Source organism: Podarcis raffonei, chromosome 13 (genome assembly GCF_027172205.1).
Source record: "Podarcis raffonei isolate rPodRaf1 chromosome 13, rPodRaf1.pri, whole genome shotgun sequence".
Taxonomy (NCBI): Eukaryota; Metazoa; Chordata; class Lepidosauria; order Squamata; family Lacertidae; genus Podarcis; species Podarcis raffonei.
This window is the reverse complement of record NC_070614.1, coordinates 44710350-44735836: the sequence shown is the minus strand read 5'-3', so window position 1 is coordinate 44735836 and position 25487 is coordinate 44710350. Positions and strand designations below refer to the sequence as shown.

The window sequence follows — 25487 nt, the reverse complement described above, 5'->3', positions numbered from 1 at the left end:
ATTGCGTTTCCTAGTTTTCTAACCATGCACCTAGTCTGCAGGGATTATTTTGGACTGCTTTGGGCTCTATAGTTGTTTTTTAATAACAACTGAACATTTGGATGTAATCAGCAAACTTGAGTACCTGACTGCTTGGCTGTACGTTAGAGGGTATTTTTTTTTAAAAATGTAGCCCACTTTTTCTTTTCCTGCTCTCTCTTCTCTGTGTCTGTCCAGAAAAATGTGACTCTTTCTTCATCTTAATTGACAGCTTAGGCATAGTCTACAGTTTATGTAAGTATATTTCTCATTTTTTTTAAAAAAAGTCTATTTGCTTTTTAAAAATGTTCTAAAACTCCCCACCCCCCAAAAGCAATCAAAGTACTTTTCTGTAAGATATTAACATATAACGAAAACATAAAATAATGTTAATGACCATTTACTTACACTGGGATGTCAATAAAGTCCTGAGAAGGGTGTTTCTTGAAGGAAAGGTAGGGGAATGAGTAACGGATAAGAGACACTATTCCACCAATGACAAATTCACCTTCTTCATACCATTCATGTGTAATATCCACAGGATTATTTCCACTGCAAACAACAGTATGCACTTGGGGCAGCATGTCAGGAAGTTGCAGGAGAAGCAGCAGCAGCAACAACATCCTGATTGCAAATATCCTTCTACACATATATTCTCTTTTATCTCCCTAGAATGTTGTGACTATCGTCAGCCTGACCTGTATAGGAAAGATTTGGTGACAGCCAACTCTGGCAATGCAGTACGTAAATGGACATGTATCCACCTTCTCATTAACTTCAACACTGTCACAAAAAATTCAGTGAATCCTAAATAAGCTACAGTGATTTGAAATCTGACCTACACCATGAAAGAGGGGGAAAGATTGAAATAGCAGAGCCTGTTTTTATTTTTTATTTCACATTCTGCCTTCTGAAGCTTTGCCAGGTGGATTGATTATAATAATTTTAATAATTACAGGGGAGATAACCATTGGTGCAATGTTTTTGGACTATGGTGCATCATCAGTAGGAGAACTGCCAAACTAAACATATCTGTCACATCACAGAATCATAGACTAGGAAGAGACCTCCAAGGTCATCAAAGTAAAAAAACCCCATTTATGGTCAGGCATAATACCCATTTATGGTCTTCCTATAATACCTTGCTTTACACACACTCTCCTATGTAACATTGATCAGACACTCCCATCCACCCTACTAAGTGGGTATTTTGGGGAAATGTGGGAGAGAGTCGTAACCATGTCCAGATGTCTGGATCCAAGCGAATACAGTCTAACCCCTTTTGAAAAAACAAACAAAGAATGAAGCAATGTGACATGCATGAGGACATCTCTGCCATCATTCTCTGTGGTAAAAAATGTAGTTCAGAAGAATGACAGGATGGTCCCATACATGTAAACAAATGATAGACAATGTTGTTCCCTCTGGATTTTGCTGCATTACAGCTTCCTCCCTCCCTGATAATAATGGTTTGTTGTAAACGGATGGGAGTTGTAGTCCAACAACAACTGGAGGGGAACAAATTGACTACCTGTGGTGTAAGGGAAAGTTTGGGGTGTAGAAATAGGCTTCCTCTCTGATGTGATCTTTATCTGCCAGGGATGTGTCATATAATAGATCCTTTTGAGTCTGGTGCAGTTGCTAAGGCAAGAACCATGATTTCCTGACTCCTATGCAAATGTCACATCAGTCCAAAAATGAGATTCAAGGAGTTTAGATGTCCTGGTTCACCATGAGAGCTTTTAGATTGGTTTGAGGTGTGTCACATGATGTGTCATGTGATGCTGCCTGGCATGTGCTGGGTAGGGGCGGAACACACAGAAGGCAATCTCTGGGCTTGCTCGTCCCATCCCCAGCCCGGCTATTGGGCTGCCAGACTGTTGGGCTGTGGCTGGGACGAGTGAAGCAAGATCATACACGCTTGTCCCAGCTACCACATGGCTCCTGGGCTGCCAGGCAGAAGCTGGGGCTGGGGTGTGTGGAGAGTGCCCAGCCGTGGTGGGGTGTGGCATCCCCCTAAACATTGGGAAAGCTGAAGCCCCCTCTGCCCCCTATACCTGGTGCCACTGATTGTTCTTGAGTCCTTACCAGGGCAGAAAGTGAATCTCTTCATTGCTTAATTGCCTCCACTTAGTGGTCTTTAACTCCTTTAGTTTCTGGACTCACAAAGCCAACCATATACACTGGTTTAGTTCCTAGTGCAATTAGGCAGAGGGTGGATAACAAGGCATCAAAATTGAACTAAAACACAATTAGCTTTTAATACAGGGTGCTTTAGTAATGTGGCAATAGAAACAATGACTGTGAAGAGATCTTTTTTAAAAAAGAATTTTATTTTAAAACAGTTGAGTAGTTAAAGTGAAGAGCTCACAAATATAGCAAGACTCTTCCCAATAAACAGTGCCTAGATCTGTTCCTCGAATCAGACAACCTACTCTGCCTCACACTGCTATTTATATAGATCTTATTTCTCTACCTTCTCACCAGTCAGAAGCATAGTAGAATTCTGCTTAGGTTCCCATTAGTCCAAACTATAGCTGGCTCGCTTGTGTATTTTTATGTATCTCATAAGAAGCGTTTCAAGGAAACAATCATTATCCGAAAAACAAACACAAGATAGGTGACATCCATTCATGAGTAGAAAATACTTCCATGACAAGAGAAGGGAAGAGTCATAGCTCACCAGCATCTTCTTGTGCTGATGATCAAGATGCAGGTTGAAAGAGACATTAGTCTTGTGGTGTGAGGTACAAGGCAGGGAGGAGAATTAGGAGGCATCTGGCTTTTAAAGTCTCTGGGGAAGACATACCTGATGATCAGATATGTTTCAGAGTAAACATACCTTTTCCAGCCTGGTGCCTGCTTCCAATTTTGCCTGATATCCATCTCCAACAGCCCCAGATCAGTTTGCATTGTACAACCCAAACCGGAGCAACTCAACATGAGTTATCCAAAATCCTCCCAAATAGATTGAGCAACACTCTCACTCAGTATAAGGCAGATTTTGATATTCTCCTTTTCCTTTCCCTCTCTCTGCAGTTTTCTAAGAATTCCCCAAAACTGCTCAAGAGAGTTTCAGAACATCTTGGGAAAATATGGGGGCCACTCTGTGTATGCAGGAGAAGGAGAGTTTAGGATGATTATTGTACAATCAGACTTTCACTCATGCAATGCTGGGTATCACATATAGTTTTATTCCATCACAGAGTGTCAATTTATTTACACCAAAAATGTTTGTATGCTGAATACAAAGAACATGATAAAAAATCTCATATTATTCATCTATTTTCAGATATCATTTCTCAGACAAGCGCAGTGAAACTGAACCTGGCCAGAAAGACTACAGAACCTAAGTCTCAAAATAAATGACAATCTCTTCTACCATTTATATCTTTCTCCGTATCAGCTGCTCTCTGTTGTTCAGCTCAGGCCTCGCCACAATAATGTAGCATTTTGGAGAAAAGATGCAACCCAGTAATCCAGCACTAGAAGCCAAGATGGAGAAGATCTCCACAGCCACCATGTATTTTCCTCTGGTGCTTAAATATGTAGGAATAAAGGAGAACCAAACACTGCAGAAGACCAGCATGCTGAAGGTGATGAACTTGGCTTCATTGAAGCTGTCCGGCAACTTTCTGGCTAGGAAGGCCACAGTGAAGCTGACAGTGGCCAGGAAGCCCATGTAGCCTAAAACACAGTAGAACATGAGGACTGACCCTTCATTACAAAGAAATATTATTTCTTCCGTCATTGAGTGCATGTCCACATCTGGGAATGGGGCTGAGGTTGCCAGCCAGAAGACACAGATTCCTACTTGAACAATGGAGCCGGAAAGGACAATGGAATAAGCCAGTTTTTTGCCTACCCACCTCCTGATTGTGGATCCTGGCTTGGTAGCCATGAATGCCAAAACCACTGATATAGTTTTGGCCAAGATACTGGAGAGGGCCACAGAGAAGATGATGCCAAAACTTGTTTGTCGGAGAAGGCAGGTTGCCTCCTTAGGTGTTCCAATGAACATCAAAGTGCAGAGGAAACACAAGAGAAGCGACACAAGGAGAATGTAAGTGAGGCTTCTGTTATTGGCTTTGACGATGGCAGTGTCCCTGTGCTTAATGAAGATGGCAAGCACAATAATTGTGATCAGAGAGAATAAAAGTACAGAGAAAATTGAAACAATGGCCAAAGTTTCATCATAGCCCAGGAAATTTGGTCTCTTTGAAATGCATTGATCCTGGTCTTCATTTGGATACTGACCTGCAGGGCACCTGACACATATTTCCATCTCTGTAAATACAATGTACAAGAAAATGAAAGCACCATGATTATGCTAAAGAATTTTGTTATCAGAAGTGTGGGAGATTTTATGTAACCAAACATAATTGTGCATAACTGCCAGTAAGTAACTCCTGTTAAGGGACACAGAGCTGTGAATTTCTATGAAAGACTTTGATATCACATCTTCATTTCTCCATGGTCCTGTTTGAACCATGCAACTGACCACACACATTAGGTTGGAGCTTCCTAGATCAGACTACATGCTCGAGTATACTCTCTGTATTTTGTAACCAAGAATACCTTGCCTGTGTTGCCTCTGCTGATGCAAGATGCAAGAGTAAGACCAGTGATTTCTGTAAGTAAATCATTTCAACAGATTAATGGTTGTGTTCCATTCACTCCAAGAGGCATTGGGGAGAATTCTTAGCACTTAAAACTGGGACATTTAAAAGTCTAACAACCTATATTTCTTATGATTTGCAAATATTGCATAGATCTGCATTTTAAATTCCACCAGGCACTGTTTTGGCTAAAGAGTGAGTCAAGCCCTTCACATTTTCTTCAATTCAAGCAGCTGTTTTTTTCCTACACATGTCCTACACATGTTGGACTTTATTCTTAATTGGTATTTGGTAGTTATTACCCACTTTGCATACTGTTTTTCACCCGGAAAAACTTCAAAACTCCTAGCCAGAATGCTTTTGTCCTAGATGCTTCACAAATAAACCCATGTTACAAATGTGGATAAGCTACGTTATATGTTTTCACTGGTGCTTTTCTTTTTTTCTCAGAACCTCCAATACTGCATAGTTAAATGATAGAAATATTACAGCTGAAATCTTGGGAGCAAGAGAGGTGATTTTGTCAGGACTTTCACCTTTACTCCCCCAAATCCTGCTCCTAAAGAAAGGGCCCCCACTTCTATTCCACCCTAAGTTCGTCAATGTTGGTGGGAAAAGTCAATACCTCCCTTTCTAAAATATGTTCTTCCAGATTTGTTAAGGATAACATTATATTGATTTATCTATAATTTAAACATTTTCTCTTCCAGAAATTTAAAGACAACAAATCTGCCCAGAATTTACTAAAATAAATTGTATAGTTTGGTATATGATAACACGGCATCTCTCACCCTTCTCATTTGAGAACATCTCATGTGGACACGGATCACAATCATAACAGCAAAACTTCTCCCCCTCCTTCTTTCTCTTCCCATAACCAGGACGGCAGTTGGCATTACATAATGAAAGTGGCGGCTCCTATTCAAAGATATAAGAAACGGTTAATATTAAGAAAATGTTTGGGGCAAATAAATCTAACATAAGGTGATGTATCAGTAAATAATGTGAAATTCATATTTACACAGGTGAAACGTCCTTTGGAAGAAAACTTTCTTTTCCCTTCCAGTGAATTACAAATTTAATTATGTATTCAGTGCAGAACTGCTTTCTTCCCCCACTCACACCCCATCTTATTGGATAACTATGAATGTTGCCATTTGAGAGCCAGTGCAGTTCTTTTCTCACCTGAGTGAAGCCACTGTGCCATTTGATTCTGTCTTCATTAATGGTGAGCTCTTTGCCCGGAGGGGTGTGAGGATCCAGGCTCCCCACTTTGACCCTGACATATGACCTGTTTCGGAAAGTGACTAAATTTGTAATATCAAAGCCAGCTGCTAACTCTCCATATTCATTTAATGTGATTTCATCACCACCGCTGTTGTTGAATGAGATCCTCTTCAGAAATGAGTGGACCTAGATGAAAAGAGAACCACAAGGTCTATAAAGGCAGGAGGAGGACAGTTCTGTGTGGGACTCCCCAGTCCAGAAGGGAGTAACTGTGTCCCTAAAGGTTGGGTGTCCAGAATTTCCGTAATCTCTAAAAATGTCCAGGGAAATCCATACGTATGGCAACCCACATTGGTATTGCTGTAATATTTTCTTTTTGTGCGAAATTGGCAAAAAAGCTCAATAACTCTTGGTAAAGCTTTTCTGTCTGGATCTTCACTGTTTGAAATATAGCAAACTTCAGTTCTTAAGTATTACTATTATCATTATTTCATCTTATACACTGCCCTATACCCGGAATCTAAGGGCGGTTCACAACAAGACCACAACATATAAAATCAAACCAAAAGCACATAATACAATTACGGCACACTTAAGCCACAAGTTTCTTAACAAAATCCGTATCCCCAACCAAAACATGGTTCAGATTTATGTTACTGCCCACCGCCCCTAGCATATAACAATTGTCAATTTAATTGCCGCTTGATATTTAGGATGACCCTTGGTTCTAACAGTTCAAATAGTAGCTGTTACTTGAGAGATATTAGTGTTTCAAGTATTATTAAAAAGGTAAAGGTACCCCTGCCCGTACGGGCCAGTCTTGACAGACTCTAGGGTTGTGCGCCCATCTCACTCTAGAGGCCAGGGGCCAGCGCTGTCCGGAAACACTTCCGGGTCACGTGGCCAGCGTGACATCACTGCTCTGGCGAGCCAGAGCCGCACACGGAAACGCCGTTTACCTTCCCACTAGTAAGTGGTCCCTATTTATCTACTTGCACTCGGGGGTGCTTTTGAACTGCTAGGTTGGCAGGCGCTGGGACCGAGCAATGGGAGCGCACCCCGCTGCGGGGATTCGAACCACCGACCTTTCGATTGGCAAGCCCTAGGCGCTGAGGCTTTACCCACAGCGCCACCCGCATCCCAAGTATTATTACTATAATATAAAATCAAACCAAAAGCAATAACCCAATAAACCCAACAGGAGTTGCTGTTAGTTTCTTGCTTATGAAAGCACATGTCATTTAAATTATTTTTATTCATTTTCTAATACCCAACTTGGATACCACAACATTAATTAAGGATTATTTTTATCGAGGTCTATTCTTTTATTTCTTTACTTATAATGCATTGCCAACACACATAAAACAATCAAGGCAGTGCACAACACTGAACACTTCATAAACAACACTTTCTAGCAGGAAACTCTACCTGCCAAGGTTCCAAATTTTGATGAGAGAGTCTGTCTCCACCGTCTGTTCTTTTGTGGATGGTTCTAGCTGAATACATGATCTGCAAGGCATGTGCCAAAGCATAGACAGCATTATAGATACTGTAGCTGTGGCCGGTCATGCTCATTTCAAAATATGGTGCAGGAAGGCTCTCCAGCTTCTCCCCTCCGGTACATGTGCCATCAATGTATTTTGACACAGAGGCGTTTGAAACTGAACAACCAAATGCTTGTTCCCATAAATCTTTGATAAAACCATTTCTATGTTCCCAATAAGGGTTTACTTGTTGAAGAAAACCTTGGAAGCTGTGAGTCTCCTTGGAGTGGATAGCAAAGGAGATAGCACCATGGAACATTTGTAAGTTAAAGTCAAAATCTTTTTGAAACTTATCTAATATGAAATCAAATTGAGCTGTTGTAATCCACACTTTTCCTTCAGGTAACTTAATATATTGATGATTTATTTGCAGAATTATCTTCATTGTCTTTTCAGTCCTTAACAGCCATGCAATAGTTAGACTTTCTCCATATATAACAACAACATTGGCTTTGCTCATTATGAAAACTCGTGTGAATAGCTTTGAGAAATGCACCAAATCGTCTACCATATTAAGCATGTTATGTTTGAAATGCAGATGGTACTCAATCGTTTCTGTGAATGCAGAACAGATCTGATTCTTGAAAAGCATTGGCTCAATAGTCTGTAGGAAACGTTCTCCAGCTTCATTATCTGTAGTGATGAGCCCAACCCATTTCCATCTGAAATACAAAAGTAACTGGATAATTCCCTGATACTGAAGTCCTTCATTGGGGACCATGCGGTAAAAGGAAGAGAATTTGATTTGATTATCCACGGCTCTTTGAAATGAACCATATGAAATCTGAAAAAAAGAAAAAGCCAAACTGTTCAAGTGGAAACAAGAAATTACAATGCACCCATTTATCTGAATATAAATCTTATTTTACCAAATTTACTCATTTTAGGAATGCCATTTCCTTACATAGAAAAATGCACACAAATAATTGTGCTTAATAACTTTTGTAGCTATTCATTCTTAATATTATTGAGTCATCCCAATTGTACACATTGATTGTCTCCAAGTATTTGGTGCATTTATTATTGCTGGTTGTTACTGCTTTCTGCACTAAGTGGATGATTTAACAAAACTCCAATGTGGAGCTGGAGCAACAGAAACCACCTATCCTGCTCTTTTGTTCTATAACCCTTATAGCAGGAGTCGGCAACACTGTATGTTGTAGCAGGATTGGTATCTGAGAGCAGCAAGGAAGTAAAGAATTTCCCTGAGCACCCTGGGTACTTATGAAGTAGTGGGGAAATCAGGCTAATACAAATGTCTCTGTAATATAGGCACTGGAGAAGGACATGCTGTACTGTTTCTATTTGTCCTCAGTCACAGGGGCATTGTCTCTCCACGTAGTCAATCTTCCTATATTGACCTTCAATAATGGCCGAGGGGAGAGCATGACATCGAGCCAGGGTGAAAGCCCTTCCATGTTTAGGGACTTCGAGTTTAGTTAGATATGCCATAGGGGAGGCAAAGTACCTGGTGGATTCCTTGGCAAGAAAAGTCCTGGCTAGATCCAATTGGCTCTCTGTGTCTAATACACATGTTTAATGAGTGCTTTAGCCTGAACATATCCCATGCTAAGTAGAAGACCTGGAAAGAAGCCCAGGGATGAGATTTTAGTTGCCACTGCCTGTTTCCACGTGGATTGAAAAATCATCATTCATAGTTGGTGGGGCAAGGCCATGGGGAAATAAGGATAGTTTAAGCCAATCATTGAGTCTGGTCACCCACACTCTAGCCTCCACTTTTGTGAAGCCTGTCTCTAGTCTCAGAGTAGCATTAGAGACACATTTTGGGACTTGAAGGACTGACCTTAGAAATTTGGATTGCACAAGTTCTAGTGGTGCAAAATTGGAAAAGAGACCCAAGTGGGCACCATAGAGAAGTTGTGCTATAGGCTTGGCTTCAAATAATTTGAGTGCTGCTGGTATATAAGGACAACCTCTTGTTTTAAAAAAAATTAAGAATTGCTGGTAAGCTTCTCTGAGCAATTTCAGCAGCATAGTTCCCCATGGGCTTTCCTACTGACAGTAGAATGGAAGACTAACCCCAGGTATCTGAAGCAGCAGACCTGCTCAATCTTGTGGCCATCTATGCTCCAGGAGTGGCTCCTAGGCCTTTTGGAAACTGCCATGATTTTAGTTTTCTGATAATTAAGTTCTAGCTGGTCCTCCTTACAGTACTGTATTAATGTTCTCAGAGCTCTTTTGAGGCCAATATGTGTTCTTAAAAGTATTGCTGCATCATCTGCATAGAGTAGGACAGAGATGTGTCTTCCAGCTAGATTTGGGGAGTGGAAGTTTATGTTTTGGAGATGGTCCACCATGGAGATGATATAGAAATTAAATAAGTGTGGGGCCAGTAGGCAGCCTTGCTTGACACCTTTCTCAGTTTCAATGACATTGGTGAAATGGCCCCGAGGGTTCAATAAACATGCATTGAAAGATTGTTGGACACCCATACACATTGTTGGATGCCCATGTTATACCTCCCCAATATATGCATATATTGCAGCCTCTTCTACTCCTTTCATTTAAGCAGTACATATTCATGAATCAGCAGATTAATAGAGGAAGAAAAAGGGAAGAGTTTATTTTTGCATGAAATCTCTCCTCCCGCCCCCCAAATTCTACCTGTGGAATCTTGTGAAGACCTAAGATGTTAGCCATGGATGAGGAGGTGTCAGAGCTAAGTCCCCCAATGACTCCTACTACATTTTTCTGAATGCCACATATGTAGTTGGGGACAAAGTGCTGTGATTTAAAGAGCAGATCCAGAGTGTTTCGGTAGGTCATCCTTGAATCAAAATAGCTATCATAGATGTGGAATCCAAGAGTGGCATTGGGCAAGATCTTGGGATTCTCATTGATCTCGTCAACAGCAAACACCAAGGCCAGGATATGCTGGTAGAACTTTGTAATCACCCTGAAAATGAAGTGAGTTACTGTTTCACGAGGAGATTAAACAGTGAATGAAATCTAGATCTGAAAGATTCACCTGCCTGCCTATAATGAAAGGGCACAGCCAGAAAGTTTAGTCATGAATGAAGTCTTATTAACATTATTTATTATTATCATCAAAATTTCTATACTGTCCTTAATCCGAGGATCAGAGGGTGGTTTGCCATAAAAAACAACAGCACCAAAATAGGCATGACCACTTATTTACTATATTTTTTACACCATCTTTTATCAAGGAAGCTCAGGTCCCTTTATCCTTGAATCGTAACAACAACTCCTACCCTGTAGGTGACCCAAAAAATGGAGATATGAACCAAGAGCTCTTGTGTGCAGGTCTGTGTCTGAAGAAACAGAAGGGCTGGTGGTTAGAGCACAGCCACATAAAGCATAGCATCAATCATGTATGTGTGAGACTGTATTAGGACACTGCAGTGTGGTAGTAGCGTTGGCACAGAAAGCTTACCTTTCTGCCATGACTGTGTCCACAAGTAGCCATCTGACAGAGCTTTCCCAAGTGGTGAATGGAAAATTGTCATCTGGCCAAGAGGGGTGTTTCTTTGACATCTTCAGAAGCCTGGTGTAATGATTTTAAGGCAATTTAGAGGAAAAATCTCTCAAATTTAGGCAAGTCAAATGGTATGCAGTGGGCTGCCTGTTCCAACTTTACTGAATCCACATTGCCTATTGCTTTTTATAAAATAGGTTCTAAACCCACCCCACCGCCGCCCCAAAAGCACACATAAAATAATGTTAACGACCATTTACTTACACTGGGATGTCAATAAATTCCTGAGAAGGGTGTTTCTTGAAGGAAAGGTAGGGGAATAAGTAAAAGATATGAGACGCTATTCCACCAATGACAAGGTCACCTTCTTCATACCATTCATGTGGAATAGCCACAGGATTATTTCTACTGCAAACAACAGTATGCACTTGGGGCACCATGTTGGGAAGCAGCAAGGGAAGCAGAAGCAGTAACATATTGATCACAAATATCCTTCTACACATATATTCTCCTTTATCTCCCTAGAATGTTGTTACTATCATCAGCCTGACCTGAATAGGAAGGATTTGGTGACAGCCAACTCTGGCAATGCAGTATGTAAATGGACATGTATCCACCTTCTCATTACCTTCAACACTGTCACAAAAAATTCCATGAATCCTAAATAATCTACAGTGATTTGAAATCTGTCCTTTACAATGAAAGAGGGGGAAATATTGAAATAGCAGAGCCTATTTTGATTTTTTATTTCTCATTCTGCCTTGTGGAGCTTTGCCAGGTGGATTGATTATAATAATTTTAATAATTACAGGGGAGATAACCATTTGTGCAATGTTTTTGGACTATGGTGCATCATCAGTAGGAGAACGGCCAAACTAAAGATATCTGTCACATCACAGAATCATAGACTAGGAAGAGACCTCCAAGGTCATCTAGTCCAACATCTTGACTAAGACAAGAAATTGATAAGTAAAATAGCCCATTTATGGGCAGGAATCAATCCTCTTCCTATAATATGTTGTTTACACACTCTCTCCTATGTAACATTGATCATACACTCCCATCCACTCTACTAAGTGGATATTTTGGGGAAATGTAGGAGAGAGTCCTAACCATATCCAGATGTCTGGATCCAAGCGAATACAGTCTAACCCCTTTTGAAAAAGAAACAAAGAATGAAGCAATGTGACATGCATGAGGACATCTCTGCCACATTCTCTCACTCTGGTAAACAATGTAGATCAGAAGAATGACAAGATGGTCCCATCCATGTAAACAAATGATAGGTAATTGTTCCCTCTGGATTTTGCCGCATTACAGCTTCCTTCCTCCCTGATAATAATGGTCTGTTATAAACGGATGGGAGTTGTAGTCCAGCAACAACTGGAGCAGAACAGATTGGCTACCTGTGGTGTAAGGGAAAGTGTGGTTTGGAGAAATAGGCTTCATCTCTGACGTGATCTTTATCTGCCAAGGATAAGTCATATAATAGATCCCTTTGAGTCTGGCACACTTGCTAAGGCAAGAACTGTGATTTCCTGACTCCTATGCAAACTCCAGATCAGTCCAGCAGTGAGATTCAATGAGTTTAGATGTCCCAGTTCACCCTGAGAGTTTTTAGATTGGTTTGAGGTGTGTTTTTGAGCATTGAGTTTCTAGTGAGAGACCCATATGATTTCCAATTTGGAGCACTTTTGAATGCTCCACTCCCATTCGTTTGTGGAGGTGCAAAAGAGGTGGATAATTATCTACATATTATGAAGACAACAAATGAATACATAGATGTTCTGGCTTCAAAATGAGTCACACAAATAATGATGCATGATTTAACAGAATTAAAGTCCACAGGACTTTGTCACTTTCCATTCATTTCTTAAAAGAAACAGTGTGTGTAAGGATTATGGTTGGGTTGGTAATTAGCATAGAGTCATTTCTTAAGGGACTTCTTTCATATGTGATGGCAAACCTCTTCAGTTGGCTAAAACAATTCCAGTGAACAGTGCCTAGATCTGTTCCGTAAATCAGACAAGCTACTCTGCCTCACAGTGCTACTTCTATACCTCTTATTTCTGTACCTGTATTTCTATTTCTCTACCTTTGGCCATTCTGAAGCATAGTAGAGTTCTGCTCAGGTTCCCATTAGTCCAAACTATAGCTGCCATTAGAGTTGCCCTAAGTCAGGAATTTCCCGGAGAAATAAGTGTCCAGTGAAATTAGTGTCCTGGAGGGAATTTTGGGAAATCTGCAAAATTTCCAGGTTTTTGCCAACAGAATCAGGAAGTGTGTGTTTGATCAACACCTGTGCTAACACCTTTTATGTTTATGTGAGTCATAATCACTTTTAACTATTAGCTTTTATCTCTTTGCTCTCTAAGTCCTATGTGCCTAATTTTATTTGCATGTTTTTATCATATGCTGGTCTGCGACCGTAATAAAATTTAATGATGATGATGATGATGAGTAACACTTTTTGCCTTATTTGGGTGAATTCCTAAAACAGCTCAAAAGCTCAACAACCTTTGTGTCCAGATTTTTACTTCTTGAAATATGGCAACCCAAGCTGACCCTCTTGTAGATTTTTATCCACTTCAAAAGAAGTGTACTACCTGGCTATAGCTCAGAAAACTCTTATTTTTATTAAAGATAGTAGTGATCAACCAGCAGATTGGAAGAGGCAATAATCCCGTGGTGTGGGGTACAAGGCATGGAGGAGACTCAGGAGGCATCAGGCTTTGACCTTCTCCATGGAAGACATAGTTGATGATCAGATAGGTCTCAAACTACAAACAGGTTTTCCAGCATGGTGCCAGCCTCCACTTCTTGTGTGATATTAGTCCCTAACAGCCCTACATCATTCTGTGCCATACAACCCAAACCTGAGAAAGCCATGGCTACTCCAACTCAATATGACTGATGCCCAAATCTTTCCAAATAAGCATAATTTGGATGGAGACTTGGCTGAATTTAGAGCATGGTCCTGATAGAATGGGCAATGCTCTCACTCAGTATAAGGCAGCTTCCAATGTTCCCCTTCCCCTTTCCTCTCTCTGCAGATTCCTAAGGACCCCCACTTTTGCTCAGGAGTTTCAGAACCTATTGGGAAAGTGAATGCGGGAGAAGTAGCGTGAGGAAAGGTGTAGAAATTCAAGTAGTTCAATACTATCCATAGCTTCTTTCATACACGTAATCACAGTTCATTTACACCTCATATGTAACTACAGCGGTACCTCGGGTTACATACGCTTCAGGTTACATACGCTTCAGGTTACAGACTCTGCAAACCCAGAAATATTACCTCGGGTTAAGAACTTTCCTTCAGGATGAGAACAGAAATTGTGCTCCAGTGGCGCGGCAGCAGCATGAGTCCCCATTAGCTAAAGTGAGGCTTCAGGTTAAGAACAGTTTCAGGTTAAGTACAGACCTCCAGAACGAATTAAGTACTTAACCTGAGTTACTACTGTATGCTGAATACCAATAACATAAATAATAGGACAATCTGTTCTGTTATTTTGATCTTTTCAGGTAACTACCTTTCTTGGAAAACCACAGTTAAATTATCATACCAACAGTCTACACACAGAAACAGCAAACTATTCCATTATTTACATCTTTCTCCGTATCAGCTGCTCTCTGTTATTCAGCTCAGGCCTCACCACAATAATGTAGCATTTAGGAGAAAAGATGCAACCCAGCAGCCCAGCACTGGAAGCCAAGATGGAGAAGATCTCCACAGCCACCATGTATTTTCCTCTGGTGCTCAAGTATGTGGGAATAAATGAGAACCAAACACTGCAGAAGACCAGCATGCTGAAGGTGATGAACTTGGCTTCATTGAAGCTGTCCGGCAACTTCCTGGCTAAGAAGGCCACAGTGAAGCTGATGATGGCCAGGAAGCCCATGTAGCCTAAAACACAGTAGAACATGAGAACTGACCCTTCATTACATAAGAATATAATTTCTTCAGTCATTGAGTGTATGTCCACATCTGGGAATGGGGCAGAGGTTGCCAACCAGGAGGCACAGATTCCTACTTGAATCACAGAGCAGGAAAGGACAATGGAATAAGCCAGTTTTTTGCCTACCCACTTCCTGATTGTGGAATCTGGCTTGGTAGCCATGAATGCCAAAACCACTGAAATAGTCTTGGCCAAGATGCTAGAGAGGGCCACAGAGAAGACAATGCCAAAAGCCGTTTGTCGGAGTGGGCAGGTTGCCTTATTAGGCATTCCAATGAACATCAAGGAGCAGAGGAAACACAAGAGGAGGGAGATGAGGAGAATGTAAGTGAGGCTTCTGTTATTGGCTTTGACAATGGCAGTGTCCTGGTGCTTAATGAAAATGCCAAGTACCATTGCTGTGATCAGAGAGAATAAAAGCACAGAGAAAGTTGAAACCATGGCCAAAGTTTCACCAAAGCCTAGCACGTTTGGTTTCTTGGGAATGCACTCATTCTGCTCTTCATTTGGATATTGATCTGGAGGACATCTGGCACAGGTTTCCAACCCTGAAAAAAAAGGTTGTATGGCTATTGGAAATAATCCAAAATATGCTTAAGAGTGTGTTTTGTTTTTTAAAAAATCTGGAGTCCCCTTAGCATATTGTTTCCACGAGGAAATGTTTCAAAACTTCTAATCCAAATGCTTGTGCCCTTGATAATTTGATTATAAAGTCATCCATGAAATCTGACATTTCCTATATGGGAAAATATGCTTTTAGAGATCCTCCTCCATTTTCTTAGAACCACAGATTAAATGAGAGAAATATTACAGCTGCGATCTTGGCAGCAAGAGAGGTGATTTTTATCAGATTTAAATCCTGTCCCCAAAGATCCTTGTTCTTAGAGAAATGTCCACCACTTCTATTCCATCCTCCCTTCCCCAAAGGTAAGAGTTTAGTGTCTTCCAGGACAGAATGCATGTACAAATTTTATGTCTTTTTACAGTAAAACAGAGGGGTGGGTCTATACTCATGGTGTATATTGTTAAAATGTGTTATTAAAATGTGGCAGCACAGCTGTGAGCCACCGTCAATGAGAAACTGCATTAAAAATTAGAGAATGTTACGTAGATACAGCGATGGAAAAGCTTTACATTACAAATTAGCTCACATCTTCATGGTATACTCTCTTGAAGGTTAAGATAATTTCTTCATAGTGGCAGCTATTACAGAGACAGAAGGGCGATAATTATACTATTGTTAATAAAAAGGTAAAGAACCCTTGACAGTTAAGTCCAGTCATGAACGACTCTTGGGTTGCGGTGCTCATCTCGCTCTATAGGCCGAGTTAGCCGACATTTATCCACAGACAGTTTTTCCGGGTCATGTGGCCAGCATGACCAAGCCGCTTCTGGCAAAACAAGAGCAGCACATGGAAACGCCGTTTATCTTCTCGCTGGAGCGGTACCTATTTATCTACTTGCACTTTGTTGTGCTTTTGAACTGCTAGGTTGGCAGAAGCTGTGAGCGAACAAGGGGAGCTCACCCTGTCGTGGGGATTTGAACTGCCCATCTGCTGATCAGCAAGCCCTAGGCTCAGTGGTTTAGACCACAGCGCCATCCGCGTCCCAATACTATTGTTAATAAACAATATTAATTGAGACCATACAGAGCAACCCTCATTGCCGATTTGCTCAGAATTTACTATAATAGCTTGTATGGCATCTCTCACCCTTCTCATTTGAGAACATCCCACGAGGACATGGATCACAATCATAACAACAAAACTTCTTCCCCTCCTTCTTTTTCTTCTCATAACCAGGAAGGCAGTTGGCATTACATAAGGAAAGGGGTGGCACCTATCCAAAGTGACACAAAGGGGTTAATATTAAGAAAATGTTTTAGGGGATTCATCTAACATCAGTAAGTAGGAGGGCCAGAAATGTTAACTGTAGGTTAACTGTAGGTGCCAAAACAGCACATACACAGTGGGAGAAAAAGTTATACTTCTAAGCATCATACAAACACAAGAAGATTACAATGTTCATACCTAGATTGACCATTGCTACAACCATCAGATAATTTGATCTAATACACTACTGGTTATTTCTTTTTATGGTACTACAGCCTCCTGCTCTTTGCTGCTGTAATTTCACTTGATGTCCCCTTAGTGAACTTCAAGGAGTTGGGATTTGGAGGTAGTGAATTATTGTGGTTTTGCTCCTATTTGGACAGCCCTATCACTTATACCATTGGAAAAGAGAGAGGCAGCGAAAATGGTGCACAGATGTATTGGGGTTGTGGTGGACTGGTTTTAGAAAACCAACTTCATAAAAAGCTGGGAACTACAATACAATGCGTACATAAAATAAGTTGGGACTTTTTCAAAAAGAAATATTTCCAACATTTTTCCAATGACCTTTTTTAAAAATATATGATTTTGTAGGCAACTAATGCTGACAAGCCTTGGATTGAATAAATCAGAAACATTTGTTAAACTATAGCAGCAAAGATCCTTTTAATACACTTAATATATGCAAAAGAATATCTTGATACACAAGGAATTGGGAATGGGATTTAGGAAATATTTGGTTAACAATTCTGGAAAGAAAATAGCTGTGGGCATTAAAATGTTCCCAAAATGTTTATTAGTGTGAATCCGAAAGAGAACTATCTTAAGTTAATATCCCAATGGTACTTAAATTTACACAGAATTTATTTATTTATTTATTTATTTGTTGAGCTATAATGGAATTCAGGAAGTTCTAATACATATCTTCTGAATTTATAAAATACAGTGGTACCTCGGGTTACATACACTTCAGGTTACAGACTCCGCTAACCCAGAAATACTACCTCGGGTTAAGAACTTTGCTTCAGGATGAGAACAGGAATCGTGCAGTGGTGGTGCAGAGGCAGCAGGAGGCCTCATTAGCTAAAGTGGTGCTTCAGGTTAAGAACAGTTTCAGGTTAAGAACAGACCTCCAGAACGAATTAAGTTCTTAACCTGAGGTACCACTGTAATAATGCCTTTCCGGACCGAAGTACTGGATATTTCTCCTTCAGAAGTCAGCTGTGGTTGAACTTTTCCCAGTGCTGTTTTTCTTTACCAATACATATGCTCAAAACAAGAACAATCATATTGCCACGTTAAGTTCTTGTAAAACTCAGAACTGCTTGTGAGGATATGCAGAGGTGTACCTAGACTCCCTTGTGCCCTTGGCAAGGAGATATATCAGTGCCTCCAATGCTGGGAGGGAACATGGAAGACTTGGCTGGTTGGCTGGCTTCTCCCTCCACTGAGCTCAGCTGTGGTTGGCAGCACAGGACAATGACAAGCAACTGGATTCCTCCACTGAGGCTTTGAGAGGAGCCTGCATGCCTTGCCCACAGCCGATGGAGTATATGGATCAGCAGCCAGGCTAGTAACCACTCCGAGCAAAGCATGATTTGGGGGGCTCCCCCTGGGCCCGGGCCTGTGGCAGGGGCCAACCTGACACACAATTACGTACATCCTGGCTTCTAGCATTCCAACTCGACACTAGAGTTTCAAGAAGCAACAGAAGATTACAATGTTAGCAATCTACCTAATGCTACTAACTGGAAAACCGCCTTGGACCAACAAGCATGTTGGACAACACTGTCTGATAGCCATTGGTCCTTCTTGGTGTGACATGTCTTCTGTGCATATTGCTCCTTTTGATGACGTGGTTCATTTGTTTAATTATTAAAACAATTATTTGTAGCAACATTATTAGTAGTGGCAGCAGCAGTTGGGCAGCACCTCCTTTTTCACCTCAAGTGGCAAAACTACATGCCCTCCCACAGTGATTTCCTTACCTGAGTGAAGAGTCTGTGCCATTGGATTCCGTTCCCATTAATGATGAGTTCTTTGCCAGGAGGGGCCTGAGGATCCAGCTTCCCGACTTTGATCCTGACATATGAATTATTTGGGAAAGTGACCAGGTTTATAATATCAAAGCCAGCTGCTAATTCTCCATGTTCATTTAATGTGATTTCATCCCCAGCACTGTTGTTGAATGAGATCCTTTGCAGCAATGAGTGGTGCTAGGTGGAAAGAGAATCAGAAGGCCTAGAAAATGTTGTAATAGTCTTAAATCCCAGAAGGATTTAAGTTATTTTCCTGCAGGAGTTAACCAGTTCAGTTCCCAATGGAGAGCACCCAAATTTCAGTAGCAGATACACAGAGAGAGGGAAATCATGAATCAGCACAAACCCAGCAGTCAAGAGGCCTCCAGGAAGATACCTAATGGAGGCATAAGGCTATAGGTGTTTTTGACACTGTCAACCATGCTATCCTCATGGACCATCTTGGAGGGCTGGGAGTTGGAAGCACTGCTATGCAGTGGTTCTGCTCCTTCCTCCTGGGTCATGTCCAGAAAGTAGTGTTGGGAGTTGAGTGTTTGGACCCCATGCACATTATCAGATAATGAGAAACTACAGAAAGCTACAAGCACAGGCACCATCTCTGGGGGCCCCAGGCCCCAGGCCCCCACAAATTGTTCAGCGACGGGGCCAGGCCCCTTCAATATTCTGCGGCCAGAAGGACTCTGGTGGGCTCGCCTGCTACAGCAGTGGGCTCCTACGGAGCAGTGGGAGGGGGCGATGAAGCCCCTTAGAGACTCTGAAGGCCATTAGGAGATACCCTAGAAAGGCCCACGGAGTGGGCAGCTGGGGCTCCTCCCAGTGTGTAACATCACAGGAGCGCGTGACATCACACACGTGCACGGGACACCCACAATGTGGGGAGGAACATGGTGCAGGTGGCCCCAAGCTTCATTTTTGACAGCTTCAGATACATTCCACTTGGCCACTTGATGCCATTAACCTCACACAACAAGTTGTTTAATTCCGTGGCTTGCTCCATGGGGCGGGTTCACGTGCTTTTCTATATATATATATATATATATATATATATATATATATATATATATGTAAAGGTAAAGGTACCCCTGCCCGTGCGGGCCAGTAGTGACCGACTCTGGGGTTGCACGCCTATCTCGCTTAAGATGCCAGGGGCCAGCGCTGTCCGGAGACACTTCCGGGTCACGTGGCCAGCGTGATGAAGCTGCTCTGGCGAGCCTGCAGCAGCGCAGCACACGGAAACGCCGTTTACCTTCCCGCTATAAAGCGGTACCTATTTATCTATTTGCACTTAGGGGTGCTTTCGAACTGCTAGGTGGGCAGGAGCTGGGACCGAACGACGGGAACTCACCCCGCCGCAGGGATTCGAACCGCTGACCGATCAGCAAGTCCTAGGCGCTGAGGTTTTATCCACAGCGCCACCCGCGTCCCATATATATCAATGACTGTCTAGTTTAAAGGACTATTCCACTGCTTCTGTGGAATCTTTAAGTGAATCTTGCCTTATGTGTTTGAGAATTCATCTCATCCAACAGGGGTTTAGTGTGTTTTTAACATTTTGTGGGGAGCTGCCCAGAGTGGCTGGGGCAACCCAGCCAGATGGGTGGCGCACATATAAAAACATAACAAAACATCAAACATTAAAAACTTCTGGTTACAGGGCTGCCTACAGATGTCTTCTAAAAGTTTTGTAGTTCTTTATCTTCTAGATATCTGAAGGGAGGGTGTTACCCAGGGAAGGTGTCACTACCAAGAAGGCCCTCTGCCTGGTTCCTACTTGATAGATAGATAGATAGATAGATAGATAGATGATAGGTTTCAAAGCTGCTAGAAATGTTCAAAAATTGTTCATTTGTGCTATACTTTAATAAAATAGAATTGGTCTCTGCTCCAGCTAAATCTTTGTCATTTTTGCATGGTAAAATCACAAATTTCATAGTCTGTTTTTTTAGTAAACTAAAAATCCTCTGCTTATTTGGGGCTACCCCACATTTTCTTCGAAAAATTGCTTTGCTACCTTACAGTTATCAAAATTTTCAAAAGCAGGGGTTCCTTGGTTTAGCTCTTGAAAAATAGTGGAAACTCAGTAATTAGCTAATTAGGAACCACTGGTCTAATTAAATGCGAGTTGAAATACTGGAACAGTGCCAGTTTAAATAGCAGCGTATTTTTAGAACAATTATTAACCTTTCAAGTAGTTGCTGCTATTCTGTCACTTATGAAAGTCTGTGTAATCTAAAGTCTGTTTAGTGTAGGAAATAAAATAATTTAAGGTCCATGGCTTAGCTTTTGAAAAACAGAGGGTCCTCAGTAATTAGCTAATTCGGAACCACTGGTCTAATTAAATGCCAGCTGAAATACTGGAACAGTGCCAGTTCTAAATGTTTAAATTTTTAGGGAAAAAATTAACTTGTCAAGTAGTTGCTGCTAGTGTGTCACTTATGAAAGTCTGTGTAATCTAATGTCTGCTTAATATCATTATAGGAAATAAAATAATTTAAGGTTAATCTTTGATGTATTTATTACTTTAATTATTTACTTATAGATGATTCCCAACTCACATTATATTATCAACACAGTGCAGAACACTGAATACTTTGCAAGGTGAACACTTTATAAGAGGAAACATTACCTGCCAAGGCTCTACATTCTGAGAAGAGAGTCTGTCTCCACCTTTTGTCCTTTTGCGGATGGCTTCAGAGGAGTACCTAATATGTAAGGTATGTGCCAGAGCATAGACAGCATTATAGATACTGTAGCTGTGGCCGGTCATGCTCATTTCAAAATATGGTGCAGGAAGGCTCTTCAGCATCTCCTCTCCAGTACATATGTCTGCTGACCCAGTGGAATTTGAAAGTGAACACATGAATGCTTGTTCCCAGAAATCGTTGGTAAAACCATCCGCATCTGCCCAGGAAGGCTTTACATCCCTCAGAAAGTCTGAGAAGTCTTGAATGTCCTTGGAGTGAATGGCAAAGGAGAACGCACCATGGCATATTTGTATATTTATTTCAATAGGTTTTTTAAAAAAAGCTAATGAGAAATCAGTTTGGGCTGTTGTAATCCATACTTTTCCTACATGTTGCTTCCTCTTAGATGGAGGCAATAGCAGCTGAATCATATTCCTTGCCTCTATAGCAATAGTTACCCACAAAATAGATTCTGCATATATAACAACCACATTTGCTTTGCTTGATATGAAAGCTGGGGTCAAAATCCCTGTGTCATCCAACATATCCAGGATGTTACCCGTGAAATGCAGATGGCATTCAACTTTTTCAGTGAATTCTGAACAGATTCCATTCTGGTAAAGCATTGGTTCAATGATCTGCAAGAAACGTTCTCCAGCTTCATTAATTGGAGTGATGAGCCCGACCCATTTCCATCCAAAATGCAGAAGTAACTGGATGATTCCCTTGAACTGAAGATCTTCATTGGGGACCATGCGGTAGAAGAAACCACGTTTGATTTGATCATTTGTGGCTGGTTCAAATGAACCATATGAAATCTGAAAAAGGAAAAATCCAAACCTTTCCATGTGAAAACAAGAATTCAAAACACACTCATTTATCTGAATATACATCCTGTATACCCATATTTACTAATCTCCGCCATGGCGAACCCCCATTTACATAGAAAATATATTGCTCAAAAACCAAACAAACAATATTGCTCATTTAATTTTGTAGATATTAATTCCTATTATTATGGGAGTCATCACAGCTGCATACTTGTACACACAGATTCTCTCGTTTCACTGGCTTCAACAATACTCTAAAGTGGACCATGAGAAAGACAAGCAATTGATCAGGATCTTTTTGTCTATAATCTTTAAAACACTTGTAGAGAGAGGTTGATGGCATTTGTACTAAGAACTCTCTTAGATCTCCTGGAAATCCTGAAGATTTCCTGGCCATTATGCATTTTATTATTATGTGACCACAATAAACCATATCCTATAAAAGTAAAATACCAGCAAATATTAAGGCAACTAAACAGAAGTCTAGTAATGCAGCAGAAGAACACCATATTGGTAACACTATATCCCTCCCCAAATGCCTCAAAAACAACAAGAAATTTGTTTTCGATTAGCCTCTGAAAATGGACAGTACTAAACATCATCATACGTATACAGGGAGGGGATCTTATGATTCCTAGGGAGAGGGACATTGTTGTCTCAAGTTATTTATGGCTTTGTAAGCCAGCTTCAGGGGGACGTGGGTGGTGCTGTGGTCTAAACCACTGAGCCTCTTAGGCTTGCCGATCAGAAGGTCGGTGGTTCGAATCCCTGCGACGGGGTGAGCTCCAGTTGTTTGGTCCCAGCTCCTGCCAATCCAGCAGTTTGAAAGCACGCCAAAAAATGCAAGTAGATAAATAGGTACTGCTCCGGCGGGAAGGTAAACGGCATTTCTGTGCGCTGCTCTGGTTTCGCCAGAAGCGGCTTAGTCATGCTGGCCACATGACCTGGAAAAACTGTCTGTGGACAAATACCGGCTCCCTCGGCCTGTAAAGCGAGATGAGCACCGCAACCCCAGAGTTGTCTGTGACTGGACTTAACTGTCAGGGATCCTTTACCTTTTTTTTAAAAGCAAGCTTCATCACTATGAATTGGGACTGGTATACCTCTCATGCAGCTAGGGCAGTGCTTTCAGGAATGATGTAATGTGAAATTTATCAAACTGGAATATTCAAACAATTTTCCATTAAATATACTGTACACACATTCTATAGAACCTGGGTCATTTCATGTACATTGTTGGGTACTAATATTATACCCCCCCAAATATATCCATATATGGCAACCCATTTCCCTTTTCCATTTTACCACTTCATATTTATGTATCAACAGATTCCTATTTGAAGGAGAAAAGAGTGAATTATAATATGAAATACCAATTTTTCAATACCCATATTCTACCTGTGGAATCTTGTAAAGACCTAAGACATCTGCCATGGATGAGGAGGTGTCAGAGCTAAGTCCCCCAACGACTCCTACTACATTTTTCTGAATGCCGCAAATGTAGTTGGGGACAAAGTGACGTGATTTAAAGAGCAGATCCAGAGTGGTTCGGTAGGCCATCTTTGAATCAGAATAGCTATCATAGATGTGGAATCCAAGAGTGACATTGGGCAAGATCTTGGGATTCTCATTGATCTCATCAACAGCAAACACCAAGGCCAGGAGGTGTTGGTAGGACTTGGTCGTCACTCTGCAAATAAAGTGCCTTATTATTTTATGGGCAATTAAACAGTGCACAACACCTAGATCTGAGGGATACAACAGCCTCAATTAAATCATGTTGGAAATATAGAAATTGTTTTCTGCCTTTAGAGCTAATGTTTGGATCTCTCTTCCATCCGAAACAGTTTTTTCCCCCTTTTCCGAACACATATATTGAGAAGTGATCTTCACTTGTTTTTCTAACCATGCTGCTTTTTATCACTAGCAACATGCGCCGTTATTGACATCATTACTAAACCCCTTTTGTCAGTTGTTGTCCCTACCAAAACAAACTGGTATGAAATAAAAATAATTTAGATATGCCTTCAGTTTTATTCCATCCTTCAACAAAGCAGCTCAAGCTGGTTTTGATAGCTTTTCTCTCTCCCCTTGCATACTCATGAAAGCCCCTAGGGTGTAGCTGGCCAAGTAAATGTAGATTTGAACCCAGATCTCCCCAGTGCAAGGCTGCCATGTGATATTACTGTGGGCAGGAGGATCAATGACTAGAGAGCAAGTGGAGGTGATCTGAAACAGAATCAGCTCAAACATGGTTGAGGTTTCATTTCTGTACCTGGTAATGGAAGGGAAGGGGCAGTGGTAAAGACAGCTTACTTCTTCACCACAATTGTGTCCACAACTAGCTGCCTGGAAGAGCTTTTCAATGCTGAATATACACTTGTTATCTGGCCAGGAGAGCATTTTTCTTACAACGTTAGCAACCTGCTATTATAACTTTAGAAACTCTTTAGCGATGGAATCAATCAGATTCAGAGTTGCATACCATGATTAGCGCCAGTCAAATGGTATTCACAAAATGTGTCCTCTTTGTTCCATCTTTGCTGGATCAGTTTAGATTATCGTGGCCTGAGGATGTAGTGAATGGGATTCGAGAAATGAAGCTGCCCAATGGACCCCATGACCCTTGCCTATCTTGGCTTTTAAAAACTAGCTATATGGGATTGACCGACAGTGGCAGACTTTGGTGCTATGGCACCCTGGGCAAGGCCAAAATTTTGCACCCACTTGGCCCTTCCTAAAGGTGGGCAAAGCTGTGCCAGGCTTAAGGAAGGAGACACAAGGCTCGCTTGGGTAGGATCCAAGAGCCCCCCTCCCCCCCCGGTTCCCAAAGCTGGGGAAGTGCTAACTAGGCTTTGGGAAGGAAGCAGAAGGACTCCAGGACATTGTCAGAGCCCATGACTCCTTCCCAAAGCCAAGTGCCTTGCTTACCAGGTTAGGGGACAGCAATCCAATGGCTCTGTGTCCAATGTGTTCACACTGCTCGCAGATGCTAAACATCTCCCTTGCGACTAGTGAGGTCTAGCGAGTGAACTATGCTTCACTGGAGGATAGAGAGATACCATGAATCTTGAAGCAGGTTATAAAATAGTCTTATAAAATCTTACTATTGGGTTTCATCTTACTTTGGGTTTCAAAGCAAACCAAGTGCTTTATAGTCAGATATAAATGTAGAAAGAATAAATGAAATGAACTTAAGAGCCATTTACTTACATTGGGCTGTTAATAAAGGCCCGAGATGGGTGTTCATGGAAGGAGATGCTGGGCAATAGGTAATAGAT

At 41.3% G+C, this 25487-nt stretch overlaps 2 protein-coding genes across 2 annotated transcripts; both read right to left on the bottom strand.

Annotated features, from left to right (window-relative positions):
- Window positions 1–3403: 3403 nt before the first annotated feature.
- On the bottom strand, window positions 3404–10195 carry LOC128399051 (vomeronasal type-2 receptor 26-like). Its single transcript, XM_053360308.1, has 5 exons — window positions 10034–10195; window positions 7917–8192; window positions 5823–6050; window positions 5429–5555; window positions 3404–4305 (listed from the first exon to the last, which is right to left on the bottom strand). Exons 1-5 carry the CDS (start codon window positions 10193–10195, stop codon window positions 3404–3406), a joined length of 1695 nt encoding a protein of 564 aa, XP_053216283.1.
- A 4272-nt stretch (window positions 10196–14467) lies between these two features.
- LOC128399050 (vomeronasal type-2 receptor 26-like) lies at window positions 14468–23766 on the bottom strand. The gene is made up of 5 exons (XM_053360307.1): window positions 23605–23766; window positions 21757–22194; window positions 18642–18869; window positions 16534–16660; window positions 14468–15369 (listed from the first exon to the last, which is right to left on the bottom strand). Exons 1-5 carry the CDS (start codon window positions 23764–23766, stop codon window positions 14468–14470), a joined length of 1857 nt encoding a protein of 618 aa, XP_053216282.1.
- Window positions 23767–25487: the final 1721 nt, after the last annotated feature.